Raw genomic sequence first — 17,237 nt, 5'->3', positions numbered from 1 at the left:
CAGGATGCGGGCACCTGCAGGACGTAGGAGAAGCAGTCCTGGAACTGCTCCCTGTGCAGCTCCTGGCCGTTCACGAACACCTCCCCAAGCAAGGTCCCTGTGCGCCGCAGCCTTCCGGACATGGCGTCCAGCAGCGTGGTTTTCCCTGAGCCTGGGAGGCGACAAGAGAGGGCCTGGAGGAGGCCATGCACGAGGCCTCACAGGAACTTCCCAAGACCCTCGGTGAACCCGTTGTCCGGCCCTGACTTGCTCTCCCTTTGGCTTCATGGGCCAGACTCCTGGCTGGAATGAGTCCTTCCAGCTTGTCCCCTTTCAATGAGAGGGGATGAGCTGTTTCTCTCCTCCAGGTCTGAGCTGGAGGAGCTCTGTCTGCCCCTTTATTCTCTTTTAAAGCTGCTTGAGGCTGAAAAAGAAAACACAGGATCAGACTCAAATGAAAACCATGGCTCTTGGAAGCATTTGGATTCTAGGGCATTTGAATTTCTTTTTGTTTGTGACTCCCTGGGATCCTCTGCTGGTTCCTGGATGTAAAGGACTTGGCCCAGAGCCTCGCTAGTGTGGTTGAGTACCAGCAGCATCAGCACCATCTGAGAGCTTAGAAATGCAGAATCTCAGGCTCCAACTCCTAGCTCAGATTCTGCATTTTAACAAGATGCCTGGGTAGTTCTCATGCATATTGGAGTGTGAGAAGCACTAGCTTAGTGCGTCCTTCAGTAAAAACCAAGTTGGCCTCAGCCTACACTGAGAGCCTTGAGCATAATCCAGCAGGTTGTTGCTAAGAACTTTCTCACGAGATGGGATGAACTAACTTCCCTGTACTGGAGTGATTGGAAGGTGAGGTTTCTCCTGGTTTGTTTTGTCTAGGGTTAGAGTGATCTCTTAGAGTAAGACACCAGCTGGCCCTTCCCATTCTTGTTGGACACAAGCTTACATGGGCCCAGTTAATAGGGACAGGAACAGGAGTCACCAGGCCTTTCCTGAGTAAGGCTGTTAAGAAGTTAGAATCAGTAAGAGAGGAAATTATCAGGAGGCTCTGGGCTCTCTGAGAAGATGGCAAGAGAATTCTACTGAGGATGTGATGACTTGTGCAAAACAAACGAAAGGATCTTTTGCTCAAATATTTTAAAGACACTGCTGGTTGCTTTGAGGGGTGCAAAGATGAAAAGCCAAGCTCCCGGAGCAGTGGTTTTCTTATCTGACCCATGACTGACAAAGCTCAGAATCAGCCCCAGTGTGTTCAGGTAGAGGTCAGCGTGGGGAAGGGAGCAGAGTGATTGAAAAGAAACAAAATGTGACTTCACTGGGGTTGTCTTACAAAACATGCCCTCAAGTTTCTCAGTCACAATATTAAGCTTTGTCTGTGGTTCTTCTAACTAGGAGTTCCCTCAGCCTTACATTTCTAGCATCCCGTCTCAACTCTAATAGACCCTCCAACAGCCTAAAGCCCCGATTCCAGTTCCACCACTACCTCAGAACTAGCCTTCTTGGGGCTAGTTTCTGTGTGTTGTTTGACCTCTCAGCTGCATTTGATACTGTTGCTTGCCCTTTTCTGTAAATCTCTCTCTTGGCTCGAGTGCCACCTCATCCTCTTGGTTTAATCCTGTCAGTCTGGCTGCTCCTTCTCAGCCTCCGATGTGACCTTCAGGGTTCCTCTCATGTCACACATCCTCAGCGAGCAATGGTGAGCAACTACTTGCTTCTCAGCATGTGAGGGAACTGCTTCAGGTGGAGCTTCTCCAGCTCCATTCAAGCCTTCAGATGACTGCAGCCCCAGCTGACATCTGACTACAACCTCATGAGAGACCGCAGACAGAAGTATCCAACCAAGGCATACCAAATTTCTGACTCATAGAAACACTGAGAGATAACACCTGATTTTTATTATTTTAAGTCACTTAGTTTGGGTATTTTTTAAACATGAAAATAGGTAACTAATACTGTCTTTTGTTTAAACATGTGTTAAATATTTATTAACTCATTTCTGGGGGTACCAGGAGGATAACAAAGCTCAAGCATAAAAGGGTATGAGAAACTAGTATGCATACTCAGGGAAGAAAAGAAGATTGGAGTAAATTGCAAAGTTACGTGGTTAATGCCTTAGGATGTGACACCAAATGTCCAGGTAACAAAAGAAAAAATAGACAAACTGGACTTCATGAAAATTTTAAACCTATGTTTTTCAACCAAGACATTATTCATAGTGTATTAAGGTAGTCCACAGAATGATAGAATAATATTTGCAGATCTTATAAGAGATTAATATTACAGAGAGAACTTCTAAAATTCAACAACAACAAACCAAGCACCTGATTCAAGACTGGGTAAAGGACTTAGGGAAACAGAAATCAAAACTACTGTGAGATATCCCTTCACACCTAATAGCTACTATCAAAACAAACAAACAAAACAGAAAATAACAAGTGTTGGCTAAGAAGTGGGAAAATTGGAACGCTTGTGCACTGTGGCTGGGAATATAAGATGGTACAGCCACTGTGGAAAACAGTATGGTGGTTTCTATAAAAACTGAAAATAGAATATGATCTAGCAATTCCACTTCAGGGTATATACCCTAAAGAACAGAAAAACGGGGTCTTGAAGAAAGATTTGTACACCCTTTTTCACAGCAGCATTATTCATGATAACTAAAATGTGGAAGGAAAGTGTCCATTACTGGATGAATTGATAAGCAAACTATGGGCTGTACATATAATGGAATATTATTCAATCTTAAAAATTAAAGAGATTCTGCAATATGCTGCAACATGGATGAACACTGCAAAGACTATGGTAACTGAAATAAGCTAGTCACAAGAAGATAAATATTGTATGATTCCACATATTTGAGGTACTTAGAGTAGTATGGGACATAAGTACACTTTCATAAGGACGGAAACTGTAGTGATGGTTGCCAGGACTGAGAGAAGGGCAGAAAGGGAGCTATTCTTTAATGGGAATATAGGTTCCATTTTACAAGATGCAAAGTTGTGGGGATGGATGTCAGTGATGTTTGCACAACTATGTGAATGCATTTAATACCACTGAACTGTATTCTTAAAAATGGTTAACATGGTACACAAAAAAATCCTCAAAATGGCTTAACAACTTATGTATGAGATATGACACCATAAAATTCCTAGAAGAGAATATAGGTAAAACATTCCCTAACATAGATTATAATAATGTTTTCTTAGGTCAGTTTCCCAAGGCAAAAGAAAAGCAAAAAGAAACAAATAAACCTAATCAAACTTATAAACTTTTTCATGGCAAAGGAAACCATAAACAAAATGAAAAGACAATCTATTGACTAGGAGAAAATATTTGCAAACATGTGACCAACCAGGGCTTAATTTCGAAAATATACAAACAGCTCATACAGCCCAATTAAAAAAAATAAAAATAAAAAATGGGTGGAATACCTAAATAAACATTTCTCCAAAGAAAACATACGGATGGCCAACAGGCACATGAAAAGATGCTCAGCATAACTAATTTCTAAAGAAATGCAACTCACAGCTACAATGAGATATCACCTCACACTAGTCAGAATGGCCATCATGAAAAAGTCTATGCAATAAATGACGATCGAGGGCATGTGGCAAAAAGGGAACCATCCTACAATGTTGTTGGGAATGCAAATTGCTACAGCTACAACAGAAAACAGTTATGGAAGCTCATTTAAAAACTAACAGCTATCACAAAATCCAGCAATCCCACCCTTGGGCATATGTCCAGAAAAGATGAAAACTCTAGTTCAATAAGATATACACATCTCAGTGTTCATAGTGCACTATTTATAGTGACAAAGACATGGAAGCAACCTATGTGTCCACAGACAGATGAATGGATAAAATGAGGTATGTATACATATTGATATATGTTTATACATATCTATGTATACACACACACAGGAATATTACTCAGCCATAAAAAAGAATGAAATAATGCCATCTGCAGCAATAGGAACTGAGAGATTATCATACTAATTAAACCAGAATTAAATACAGAATTAAGTCAGACAGAAAAAGACAAATATCATGTGATACCACTAATATGTGGAATCTTGAAAAATGATACAAATGAACTTATTTACAAAATAGATAACAAACTCACAGACATAGAAAATTAAACTTACGGTTACCAAAGGGGAAATGGGGGTAAGGGAGGGATACATTTAGGATCTGGAATTAAACATACACTCTACTTATATAAAGTATGTAAATAACAAGAATGTACTGTATGGCATAAGAAACTATACTCAGTATCTTATACTAGCCTACAATGAAAAAGAATCTGAAAAAGAACATATATATAATTGAATCTCCTTGCTTCACACTTGAAACTAACACAACATTGTCAACTGTACTTCAATAAAAAATTGACAAATAAAATGGTTAAAATGGCAAAGTTTATATTACGCATATTTTACCACAATAAAGAAAAGGAAAAAAAATAAAGGTTAATACCCTACAGGGCAATAAAACCATGACCTTCAAGATTACCTCTTCTAGAAGGACAAAAGTCATCTGTAACTAGATTTCTGCAAAGGAGCATGCAGCCTAGAGTCTAAGAATTACATGATAGATAATAATGAGTTCAATAAAATTACCTTCCCCCAGAGAGTGGCTGACTATAGGCAAGCTTGCATTAGACCATTCTCTAGTGAGACTGTGAACACCTAAGTCATCTTCTGCCTCACTACTAAAGATTTGATAAAAATACCGCTTTAGATAAGACACCAATGAAATCATGTTATGAAACACTAAAAATAATTCATAGAATTAATTCATTTGCTTAATCATTTATTCAGCAAATACTTATTAAACACCTACTATGTGGCAAGCCCCGTCCTAGATATTGAGGATCCATCAGGGAAAAAAAAAAGACCAAGCTCCCACCCTCATGGAACTTGAAGTCTACCAAGAATTCATGTTCAGCACAAAAGGATGAACAGTCATAAAACCATGGTAAGCAATCATCATAAACCAGCCCGTGAGCCCCTGGAACAGGGGGCCCCACCCTGTTCTGCTGAGATGTGTATGAAGCGTGATACTGGCCTGTGGGACACATTTCCAAGAAGTGGGTTCAATCCTTGTTGTGCTACATGCCACCCCTTTTATCCTACACAGAGAAGGCAGCAAGTGACACAATATTATGGGAATAACTCAGCTTTTCTCTTTAAAGAAGTATAATTATCAAAAGGAAAATTAGGATGACCCTGGGTGTTATGGTACATGCACACAATTAGAAATGGTTAAAAATTGAAAAAAGAAAATGAAAGGAGGGACTTTCCTAGTGGTTCAGTAGTTAGGACTCTGCATTTTTCAATGCTGAGGGCACGGGTTCAATCCCTCATGGGGAACTAAGATCCCATGAGCTATGTGGCATGGGCCAAGAAAAAACGAAATGAAAGGAAATCTCAGGAACGTGTAACGCTTCTCATCAATGAATTCCTTTTCACCTCATCTTAACAGCACTCCTGCCACCATCCAGTTGTTCTCCCCACCCCTTGACTGTAGCAGGAGAGTGGCTGTGGATGTAACCCCCCGAGTCGAAAGAGGCTGACCACACTTAACTTCTATCACAGAATTACACTGCCCACCTCTATCGAAAACAGCAATGCCAAGTGGAGAGTAGCTGAAAGTGTCAACAATTTGCAAGCAAGAACCCAATCAAAACAGGGTCCTGGGAAGCAAATTTGTCAGAATCTTTCAACCTTAAAATGTGCAGTGTAGTGGACCCTGTGATGTGCCACATGGATGCCCTCTTCAGGGCCAACGCACCCTTTCCCCCACAGCTGTGCATCCTCAGCTGTGACCCTCACAGAGCGTTGCCCCAGCCCCAAAGAGCTGCACCCTCCCCTGCAATGACTGGCTGATGCAGGGAAAGAGGAGGGGAAGAAGAAGGTAGAGAACAGGCATGCAAATAGCCTCAGTGGAACCTGTAATATTTAGGGTGTTGTTTTTTTCCAAAAAAAAAAAAATGATCTGAAGTAAATATGGTATAAAGTTAAGATTTCATAAAGCTAGCTGTTAAGACAGGAATATTATTAACTATCTTGTCTGTGTGTTTAAGTGAAGTGAGTGAAAGTCGCTCAGTCATGTCTGACTCTTTGCAACCCCATGGAATAGTCTAATAGAATTCTCCAGGCCAGAATACTGGAGTGGGTAGCCTTTCCCCTCTCCAGGGGATCTCCCCAATCTGTGTGTTTAAAATACATCATAATTTTTAAAAGACCAGTACACATGGGGGGTAAATGGCATCCTTGTGCTTATTCAATTCCTATTCCCGTCTCCAGGAAGGGAAACTGGGTTTACTGAGCACCTCTATATACCAAGCACTATGTTAGGTGCTTTTCTCTGAAACAGGAATTAACTTACATGTTCAGCAGGATGTCATCTTTTTCAAGGATCTTTCAAAAGATTCTTTAAACCTTTAGATGGTTCTCTGAAGACCTATAAGACCTTCTAGAACTAACACCAAAAAAGATGTCCTTTTCATCATAGAGGATTGGAATGCAAAATTAGAAAGTCAGGAGATACCTGGAGTAAGAGGCAAGTTTGGCCTTGGAGTACAAAATGAAGCAGGGCAAAGGCTAACAGAGTTTTGCAAAGAGAATGAAATGATCATACCAAATACCCTCTTCCAACAACACAAAAGATGACTCTACACGTGGACACCACCAGATGGTCAATACTGAAATCAGATTGATTATATTCTTTGTTTGTAGCCAAAGATGGAAAAGCTCCTTACAGTCAGCAAAAATAAGACCAGGAGCTGATTGTGGCTGAGATCATGAGTTCCTAATTGCAAAATTCAGGCTTAAAGAAAGTAGGGAGAAACACTAGACCATTATTAAGGTATGACTAAAATCAAATCCCTTATGATCATACAGTGGAAGTGACAAATAGATTCAAGGGATTAGATCTGGTAGACAGAGTGCCTGATGAACTACGGACGGAGATTCATAACATTGTACAGGAGTTGGTGACCAAAACCACCTCCAAGAAAAAGAAATGCAAGAAGGCAAAGTGGTTGTCTGAGGAGGCCTTACAAAGAGCTAAAAAAGAAGAGAAGGGAAAGGCAAAGGAGAAAGGGAAAGATATACCCAACTGAATGCAGAGTTCCAGAGAATAGCAAGGAGAGATAAAAAGCCTTCTTAAGTGAACAATGCAAAGAAATAGAGGAAAACAATAGACTAGGAAAGACTAGAGATCTCTTCAAGAAAACTGGAGATACCAAGGGAACATTTCATGCAAAGATGGGCACAATAAAGGACAGAAATGGCAAGGACCTAACAGAAGCAGAAGAGATTAAGAAGGGGTGGCAAGAATACACAGAAGAACTATAAAAAGGTCTTTATGACACAGATAACCACTATGGTGTGGTCACTTACCTAGAGCCAAACATCCTTAAATGTGAAGTCATATGGGCCTTAGGAAGCAATACTACAAACCAAGCTAGTGGAGGTGATGGAATTCCAGCTGAGTTATTTCAAATTCTAAAAGATGATGCTGTTAAAGTGCTGCACAACAAACTTGGAAAACTCAGCACTAGCCATAGGACAAGAAAAGGTCAGTTTTCATTCTAATCCAAAAGAAAGGCAATGCCAAAGAATGTTCAAACTACTGCACAGTTGCACTCATTTCACATTCTAGCAAGGTAATGCTTGAGAGCCTACAAGCTAGGCTTTGGCAGTATGTGAACTGAGAACTTTCAGATGTACAAGCTGGGTTTAGAAAAGTAAGAGGAACTAGAGATACAATTGCCAACATTTGTTGGGTCATACAAAAAGCAAGGGAATTCCAAAAAACATCTACTTCTGCTTCATTGACTATGCTAAAGCCTTTGACTATGTGGATCACAACAAACTATGGAAAATTCTGAAAGAGATGGGAATACCAGACCACCTTTCCCGCCTCCTGAGAAAATGTATGCAGGTCAAGAGGCAACAGTTAGAACCTTACATGGAAGAACTGGGCAATTAAAAATTGAGAAAGGAGTATATTGTCACCCTGCTTGTTTAACTTACTTGAGAGTATATCATGCAAAATGCCAGGCTGGATAACTCACAAACTGGAATAAAGATTTCTGGGAGAAATGTCAACAACTTCAGATATGCAAATGAGACCACTCTAATGGCAGAAAGTGAAGAGAAACTAAAGAGCCTCTTGAGGAGGGTGAAAGAGAAGAGTGAGAAATCTGGCTTAAAACTCAACTTTCAAAAAACTGAGATCATGGTACCTGGTCCCATCACTTCATGGCAAATAGATGGGGAAAAATGGAAACAGTGAAAAACTTTATTTTCTTGGGCTCAAAAATCACTGCAGATGGTGACTACAGCCATGCAATTAAAAGACACTTGCTCCTTGGAAGAAAAGTTATGACAAACCTAGACAGCATATTAAAAAGCAGAGACATCACTTTGCTGGCACAGGTCAAAGCTATGGTTTTTCCAGTAGTCGTGTATGGATGTGAGAGTTGGGCCATAAAGAAGACTGAGGGTTGAAGAATTGATGCTTTTGAACTGTGGTGCTGGAGAAGACTCTTAAGGGTTCCTTGGACAGCAAGGAGAACAAACCAGTCTATCCTAAAGGAGATCAACTCTGAATATCCACTGAAAGGACTGAAGCTGAAGCTCCAATCCTTTGGTCACCTGATGCAAAGAGCCTACTCATTGGAAAAGACCTTGATGCTAGGAAAGACTGAGGACAGGAGGAAAAGGGGCCGATAGTGGATGAGATGGTTGGGTGGCATCACTGACTCATGAACATGAGTGTGAGCAAACTCCAGGAGATAATGAAGGAAAGGGCAGCTTGGAGTGCTGCAGTCCGTGGGATCACAAAGAGCCGGACGTGACTTAGCAACTAGACAACAACAACCAGGTTCTATTCATAGTCAGACATGCCATCAGATTTCATTCTAATGTCAGACTTCTGGCCATCCTGCTACAACTTAAACCCGTCTCCTTAGTGTGGTGTTCAAAACAAGCCAAAGCCTCTTCTGAGTCCTCATGGAAAATGTAGGGAACTCCCTCCTCAGCTTACCTGAGCTCCCTAAGATGCACATGATCTGCCCGCTCTCGACGTACAAGGAGACATCTTTGAGGATCTGCCTGGTCCACTTCTGTCGGCGAGATGCGATGTCCCACCAGGGCCCCACATGGTGGCTTTAAAGGAAACCACACAGGGGAAAGGCAGCATAGAAGATTCCAGACCCTTGCCCCCCAGCACCCGCCCCAGATCTGCCCAGCCCAAATTCTCTCTGGACAGGCTCCTAAGAGTGGCTTAGCCTCAGTGTCCTCTGCAGAACGTGGCAGGTAGTGACAGAAGATCACCTCTGTAAAGACTTTTCTGGCAGCTGCTCTGAATGCCAACTCTCTTTGACTGGATGACAGATGGCAAACAGGACACTGTTTATTCCTTCAATTGACCCTGCGTTCCTTCACCTGGTTTCATTACACCTCGTATTCCCAGTAGTCCCAAGCCCTCACCATCTGAATAGGGCAGGTTATAGACCAGGGAGCCACAAGGGGAAGGGGCAAGGGGCAAAACGCAGGGGCAGGAGGCAGAGCACAGCTTCCAGTCTTAGCTTCCAGTCCCGCTGTGGGACTGGAAGAGGAGGGGCCATTCACACTGGCTCCTAAGTTCCCTCCGGCAGCCCTTCCCCTCTACTCTCTCCACCTCCACCCACTAAAGACAAAGCCTGAGCCTCCGTGCATGCCTCCCAGTAGGTGAGGAAAGCCAGCACTCTGAGCCTCCGTGCATGCCTCCCAGTAGGTGAGGAAAGCCAGCACTCTGAGCCTCCGTGCATGCCTCCCATTAGGTGAGGAAAGCCAGCAGAGGGCAGAGGCCCACTCCCCTCAGGCCACAGCTGCCCCTGACCACAGCTCAAAGCTCCTGGCAGATGAAAGAGGCACCTCCTTACCTGACACTGTACGAGGCATGGAAAATGCCCAGGCTGTGTCGAGGCTTTGCAGGAACCTCCTCTAGGGAGCACTGAGAGCTTCTGTTTACTTGGAGTTCTGAGGACTCCCCAAGAGTCAAAAAGGGGAGTTCGCCCATGGCCAACAAGCAGCAGAGACTGGTGGATTTTCTGGCCTGACCCTCCCTGGAGTGGCCTCCGCCAAAGAGCTAGTGGCAGACTGTCCTGCCTGCTTCTCACCTGGCCCTGGAGCCCCTCCTCAGGACTTCCCAGCGGCGGGCCTGGGCTTGGTCGTGGATGCCATTATCTGATGTACCTTTAGCCAGTGTGTGTCTGTGTGTTATCTCAGCAGCGGGCAGAGCACACAGCCCGTGTTTGTGGGAGGGCTTGCCAGAGAGGAATGCTGGGAGCCAGACCAGAGGTTGCCCGGCTCTGGGAAGCAGACAACATTGGCCCTGGTCGGCAGCAGCTAAGCCCAAAGGAAACTGCAGAGTCAAAGCGCAGACACTGCAGGGCCCCATGGCAGAGGAGGCCCCAAAGAAGACAGGGCTAGAGAGAAGCACTGCTCCGCAGGATGACTTGGTGAGTGATGGTGGGTCACAAGCATCCTGGTGGGTAGGGGGTGAATCAGACTCTTCTCTCCTCCTAAGGAACTTTCGGTCCTAACTCACCGCCAGGTCCACAAGCAGCAGGACTCTGCTTCCTGGGCACCAAAGGGCTGAGGGAAGTGGGGTCAGGGGTTGGTGGGGGCCTCTGAGGTCACATCCTGCCTGAAAGTGGCTCCTGCAGGGAAATGATGTCGTGTTTATGACTTGGGCCGATCTGGCTCTTTTCTAAATGCGGCTCCATCACAGAAGGGCTTCCCTGGTGGCTCAGTCAGTAAAGACTCTGCCTGCAATGTGGGAAAGCTGGGTTCAATCCCTGGATTGGGAAGATCCCCTGGAGAAGGAAATCGCAACCCACTCCAGTATTCCTGCCTGGAGAATTCCATGGACGGAGGAGCCTGGTGGGCTACATGGGGTCACAAAAAGTCGAATACGACTAAGTGACTGACACTTTCACTTTTTGCAACACAGAAATGTGCTCACATGGCCTGGGGACACTGCAGTGTCTCCTCTGTCCCCGTGGCTATCAAGTTCAGAGACTCAGTGGCAACTAACTGATGAGACAGGGTGGCAGAGAACCTTGTGAGAACATCAGATCGTATGCCCCAGATACAGCTACAGCAGGCAGTCGTAAGACCCTGGAGAGAGCTGGAAGAACAGAGGACCGCAGGGGACCAATAGGTTTCTGTCCAGGGTTTCTGTCCTCATTTAACATGAGAAATGTTTGCCTTAAAAAAAAAAAAATGGCCTTTGACTGAAATCAGGATGTGGGCAGGGTTTGAAGCAAGAGGTGAAATCAGAACACAGAGAGGAAGCAGGTCCCCACCTTCCAGCCCCAGCCGACCCCGCTGTTTGATCAGTCTTCGATTGCCTGCGAAGGGGTGAGGGGTGGAGACAGAAGGACTGAAGGACTGAGGACTCCACACCACAGGAAGGGCCTCAGGCCACCCAGACTGGCCTTGAGCTGCTAGCACCTGACTGCAGCCAGGCCCCAGGAACCCACCCTCTCAGTCAGCTCTCAGCCACAGCAGGTAACCCCTGTGATCTGGGAATACCCCAGGGAGCCAACGTCTGCCAGGAAAGGATTCCCCCGTGACCGCAGTGTGTACAGCCTGAATAGGAGACAAAATCTCCAATGATTTTGAAAAGGACACTTTCTAGATGGTCTGATAATTCAGACACCACAGCTTGGGATGCAAAGAACTGCCCGAATATGACATCCAGGAAGGGGTGCGGGCCCTGCCATTTCCAACTTCCTTTCCTTCACTCCTGTTCCTCAAGGTGCCGAGTGACAGTCTAACGTTTATGGTGCCCAGAACAAGAGGCCGAGGGCTATGCGTCTTTGTTGTTGTTCAGTCTCTCAGTTGTGGCCAACTCTTTGCAACCCCATGGACTGCAGCATGCGAGGCTTCCCTGTCCTTCACCATCTCCTGGAGCTTCCTCAAACTCATGTCCATTGAGTCGGTGATTCCATCCAACTATCTCATACTCTATCGCCCTCTTCTCCTGCCCTCAATCTTTTGGATCTTTTCCAGTGGAACTGTATCCTGTGCCTAGATACTTAAAAATTATCAGTCAAGTTAAAAGCTATTAAATAAAATAGTTTCTATCCTCCTAAGTTGACATACCTTCTTCACAACATGGAAGACCAGATGTAAACCCAGAAATTCTAGGACTTGTGGCTTCCAACACAAGCCACAGCCTGTCTCCCTTCTCTGCCCATGCTCAGCACCACACATGATCTCACACACCCATGCACGGCCACCCCACCCTGCCCACCCACGTCACATCCACCCCTCCACAGACAAATGCCCCTCTGACCTGGGGTGCCCCAAGGGATGGGCTGAGGACAAGGTTCACACAGCCCTGGGAGAGGGCCTGAGGCCATCTGGGAATTTGGGGGTAGTGAGTACCCAGAGTGGCAAGTGCCCTCGGCCCACAGACTTCTCAGTCCATGGGCCAAAGCCTGGCCAGAGGAGGACAAGAGGGGCCCAGGCCTCAGTGCAGAGTCTTCAGCACATCACTGCTTTCCCAGGGCACAGCCTCTGCATCTGAGAACAAGGAACTTGGGCTCTGCGCTCCCTGAGTTTCCTTCTACTCTGTGCTTCTGACTCAGGAATTTGATCAGAAGTTAATACAAGGAGAAATTACAATGTAGCCCAGCAGGAGCTGAGCTGGTTACCTACAAATAAACCTGCTTTTGCTTTTTCCATGTCACCTGTCAGAAATTCAAGTGATGATCTGACAGTCATACTGATTAAGGTGTCAGCCGAATAGATATTTAAGCATTTGAAAAATACAGAGGGTTTGTCAAAACCTCAGGAAGAGTCTAACAAATCCTTCCTAGGAGCCAAGGAAAATATTTCAAAATGGAACAGAGGCAGCCCCCGCCCAGCCACGAGTTCTCTTCTGAGCGCTGAGCTGACTGTGGTGGCTGGGGCCCCGGCTGGCCTGTGCCTGCCTACTGTGCCCAGGATGAAGAGGGGTTGGAGGAACCCAGGAGCAGGTAGCACACGCCTCTCTCCTTTCTTTTGTCTTCTCATCCTGATGCCTCTTTCCCCAGGGCCCCATCACCCTTCACCTTCTCCAAGCTCCAGCCTGGAGAGTGGAACCCCTAGGTTTAAGATCACCACCACAACGTGCTCCAGACTCCAAAATGTCCAACCCTTTCTCAGCAACTCTTCCACTTCCAAAATCTAATCTGGTGAGCTTCTGGCCCAGGTGTTCGTTGCAGAGCTAACTCATTCCTTATACCAACTAACATCCCTCCTGCAGACATTTACCTTTTAAAAACAAGCAAGTAGGGACTTCCCTGGCGGTCCAGTGGCTAAGACTCTGCACTCCGAATTCAGGGGTGCAGGTCTGATCCCTGGTCAGAGAGCTAAGATCCCACATGCCTTGAGGCCAAAAAAAATCCGAAACATGAAACAGAAGCAATATTGTCCAATAAAGACTTTTTAAAATGCTCCACATTTAAAAAATCTGTAAAAGAAAAAAAAAGCAGAATGTATGTTAGCCCAAGTGAGTCTCTCAATAATGGATCAACTTTCAGATGGTTTAACCAAATAAAATGGGAAAACTAGGAGGTGAGAATGCTAGTGGCGGAGGTGGGGAAGGAGAGTCAGGGCTGACCTGCCAGAACGCAGAGCTGCCCTTGACCTCCCCAGGAGTTCCATTCTCCATCTCCGAGGGCACAACCCCCTCACCTCCTCACCTCCAGCTCCTCCAGCTGGGAGGACTCTGGACTTCCCCTAATGGACACCCTCTCTCAGCTTTAAAACATATTTTGAAATATTTCAGACAAAGCAGTTTAAAGAACAGTGAACTCCCATACCCATCATAAACTTACCAATAGCTTTGAAAGTCATCCCCCTGCCCCTAACCTGCCCAGGACCTTCTCTCCCCACCTCAGAGACCTCTCCCTGCTGTATTCCTTCCTATACCCCAAAGACAATCCCTCTGCTGACTTAGCTGTTTATCTTCCAATGTTTTTCTGTATAATATGCGACCTTGACTTCACTGGTTCAAACATTAAACAAGGTAAGTAGATCTGGTTGGCTGTTTCCACACTCTCCCAGAACTCTGGGGGCCACTCACAGTGGGCTTGCAACTCACCATCACCATATATATTTCCCTCACCTCCACTGGGCTCAATGTCACTTTTAAGGGCCCCTTACCTCCACCATTGCAGGGGTGCTTAAAAGACTGTTGGGTATTATTTTCATGTTAAGTCCCAAGCTATGTTGTGTTCACGTAAGGTACATGTAGACACTGCGTGTGCAGTGAAAATACACCTTGATCAGGCATGTCAAGGACATCATGCCTCTGTATCTGGCCTGTGTTGCTCCACCCTCAGTGTCTCGTCCGCTAAACTCTAAGCTTCCCAAAGACTGTCTTTTGCACAGTCACACCCCAAATTCCAAGCCTAAAGCATGTTATGGGCCTCCTCGTGTTTGCTGGATGCTTGATTGACTGATTGAAGGAATATATCAGTGGGGGAATAGCAGCCCTGAGGGGAGAAGATCGGAATCAACAGGAACTGGTTAATGAATGCATACTTTCCCTGCACTACCTCGAGGAAACAGAAATTGAATGCATTTTTAAAAAGCGAAAATTTTTTAAGGCAAGTTTTTCCTTGTTTGGGCCTCAGCTATTTAAATGATTGAACTGATAAAACAGAAGGAATTCAGATCTGCAGATGGTGAGTACCATTCATGTTATCAGCTGATACTATGAAACACTGATTTACTTGATGTATATTCAAATAAAGCGGGCTTCCCTGGTAGCTCAGTTGGTAAAGAATCCGCCTGCAATGCAGGAGGCCCTGGTTCAATTTCTAGTCAGGAAGATCCCCTGGAAAAGAGATAGGCTACCCACTCCAGTATTCATGGGCTTCCTTGGTGGCTCACACAGTAAAGAATCCACCTGCAATGCAGTAGACCTGGGTTCGATCCCTGGGTTGGGAAGATCCCCTGGAGGAGGGCATGGCAACCCACTCCAGTATTTTTGCCTGGAGAACCCCATGGACAGAGGAGCCTGGTGGGCTACAGTGTGTGGGGTCACAAAGAGTCAGATACGACTGAGCGACTAAGCACAGCACAGGTAAAGCAGCCATGTTTATGTGAACACAACATGACTTGCGACTTACATAAAATAACATCATCGGCAAGATGACGACAATGAAGAGGATGATGGTAACAGTGATGACAGGGACTTACTCCAAAATCTCCCAACAGCATTTTGAAGAGCTTTGTTGTGCAAAGTCCTTATCAAGATGCAACTTTTCTAAGAGCAATGTCTTCACAAGTATTGAGCACTAGCTTGTTGACAGCTGTTTTCCTCTCACATGCTAGGTACAGAAAGTCTGTTTGGGATGAGATACTGAGCCAGACTCAGGAAAGGGAGAGTTAAACGGCCTTTCCCGAACACAGAGGCTCACAAAGCTCTCTCCAGTCCAGGGTCTGGGTCTTGTTCATGACAGGTTACTTGGATCAGGTTCCAGCAGCCTGCGGCTGAGCTTCTCTGGGTCAGGAGCTGGAGGGAAGCCCCATAGTTTTCTCTGCAGGGAAGAGAAGCCCTGCCCTCATGGGTGCTCCCGTTTTCTCAGAGCCCTTGGGCTCCTCCTGCCTAAATCCATCTTTTGCCCACTTGGGATCCCATCCGCACTAGCTCCTGCTCTCACCTCTCCAGATCGCCTCCCTCCCAAGTCCTCCTTCTAAAGAAGCTCCTCAGCTGTCATGTCTCCCAGCAGGGCCTCCAGGACAGCGTGTTCTCCTCCGAAAGTGACAACAGCCTGTACTTCACCTACAGTGGCCAGCCCAACACCTTGGAAGTCCGAGATCTCAGCTACCAGGTAGAGTCACAGCTGAGGACAGGTGGGAGGAGCAGAGAGGGCCAAACAATTCCCCAAGCAGAAGGGAAGGGTGAGTCCCACTGGGGACCCTCTGCCCCTAAGGACAGAGGTCAGGCTACACTGAGGCCTCATGTGTTGGGTGCAAACACTATGGAGATTTCCCTCAACTACACATGTTGGAGCTGAGGTTGACGGCCATGAAAAAGAGAATGAGACCTTTGTTAAAACATAAAGCCAACCATGTGACTCTGTGTGAAAAAAAATCTCTAAACTTATTTTTAAACTTTATATTCTGAAATAATTTTAGACTTCTGAAAAAGCTGCAAAAATAGTGCAGAGTTCTTATATACCCTTTGTCCACCTTCCCCTAACGTTAACATCTTGCTTTCCCATAGCACAGTGATCAAAACTGAGACATTAACCACCGTATAGTACTATTACCCAAACTACAGACTTGTATAAGATGTTATGGAAAAGCCCAAATGAAAGTTTCAGCCAATCTAATAACAGTACACGTTACAGGTCTGCAGTGAGGACTGAATGAGATAAGGGACATAATAAACACATGAACACAATGCCTTGCACACAGCAAACACTTGATAAGTTATTAGTAAATCACTGTTGAGTGAAAACATCATTTTGCCCCACGTCATGTTTTTATTTCTGTTCTGCTATTACAAATGCTTCCCACCTGTTCTCTTCAGACTTGGAAATGGCAGCTTCAGGTTCTTCAGCATGGTGGAGCCCGCCTCCATACCTGACAGAGCCTGGGTGGCGGACCCCCCTCAGGCCTGTTGTGTTTTGGGAGGAGGATTTCTCTTGAGGGAGCTGAACCGAAGGTGAAGCTTTCTGAGGAACCTTTCTATGTCTCCCCACAGGTGGATATGGCCTCCCAAGTACCTTGGTTTAAGCAGCTGGCTCACTTCAAGATGCCCTGGACATCTCACAAGGACTCCTGTGAGCAGGGCATTCAGAACCTGAGCTTCAAAATGAGGAGTGGACAGATGCTGGCTGTCATAGGGAGCTCAGGTACCACTAGGGGCAAATAGCGGGGCAATGGGTTCTCTCTCTCCTGGGATGCAAAGCAGTCCCTCCAACAAATGGATGCTCCTCACAGAACTTTGCTGAACAACAGAACAATACAGCAGAGTTGTGAGAGCACAAGTTCCAGGTCTGACAGAGCTGGGTTCAAATCTCAGCTCCTCTATTTACTAGCTTTCATGAATCACAAACAGGCTTCTTGCAGCTGCAGCCAGAGCTCTGATCCTTCATTAATATAGGATGAAGGCATCAGGCAGCTTTGGAATTGAATGTTCTTTCCAGGGCACTCCTCCACCACAAGGAACACTCATTCATTG

General features: G+C 45.4%; 2 protein-coding genes across 3 annotated transcripts in view; one reads left to right on the top strand and one right to left on the bottom strand.

Moving 5' to 3' along the window:
- ABCG5 (ATP-binding cassette, sub-family G (WHITE), member 5) overlaps positions 1–10,080 on the bottom strand; it is a 32,555-nt gene extending 22,475 nt beyond the window's left edge. The window contains exons 1-3 of the mRNA XM_010842304.1: positions 9,925–10,080; positions 9,045–9,166; positions 15–151 (exon numbers count right to left, since the gene is read on the bottom strand). Coding sequence (XP_010840606.1) covers positions 15–151; positions 9,045–9,166; positions 9,925–10,061 — 396 coding nt within the window. The 5' untranslated portion in view covers positions 10,062–10,080. The remainder of the gene's footprint in view (positions 1–14; positions 152–9,044; positions 9,167–9,924) is intronic.
- The window catches only part of ABCG8 (ATP-binding cassette, sub-family G (WHITE), member 8), an 18,806-nt gene continuing 11,369 nt past the window's right edge, over positions 9,801–17,237 (top strand). Inside the window, exons 1-4 of one of the 2 annotated variants that reach the window (XM_010842307.1) lie at positions 9,801–9,822; positions 10,274–10,503; positions 15,775–15,879; positions 16,758–16,908. In XM_010842307.1, the coding sequence (XP_010840609.1) occupies positions 10,441–10,503; positions 15,775–15,879; positions 16,758–16,908 (319 nt within the window). In that variant the 5' untranslated portion in view covers positions 9,801–9,822; positions 10,274–10,440. Of the gene's footprint in view, positions 9,823–10,215; positions 10,504–15,774; positions 15,880–16,757; positions 16,909–17,237 lie in introns of those variants that run through there. The other variant, XM_010842306.1, reaches the window with a different exon arrangement.

This window comes from Bison bison, unplaced genomic scaffold (assembly GCF_000754665.1).
Source record: "Bison bison bison isolate TAMUID 2011002044 unplaced genomic scaffold, Bison_UMD1.0 scf7180017864177, whole genome shotgun sequence".
Lineage (NCBI taxonomy): Eukaryota > Metazoa > Chordata > Mammalia > Artiodactyla > Bovidae > Bison > Bison bison.
This window is presented reverse-complemented; position numbering and strand designations above follow the sequence as displayed.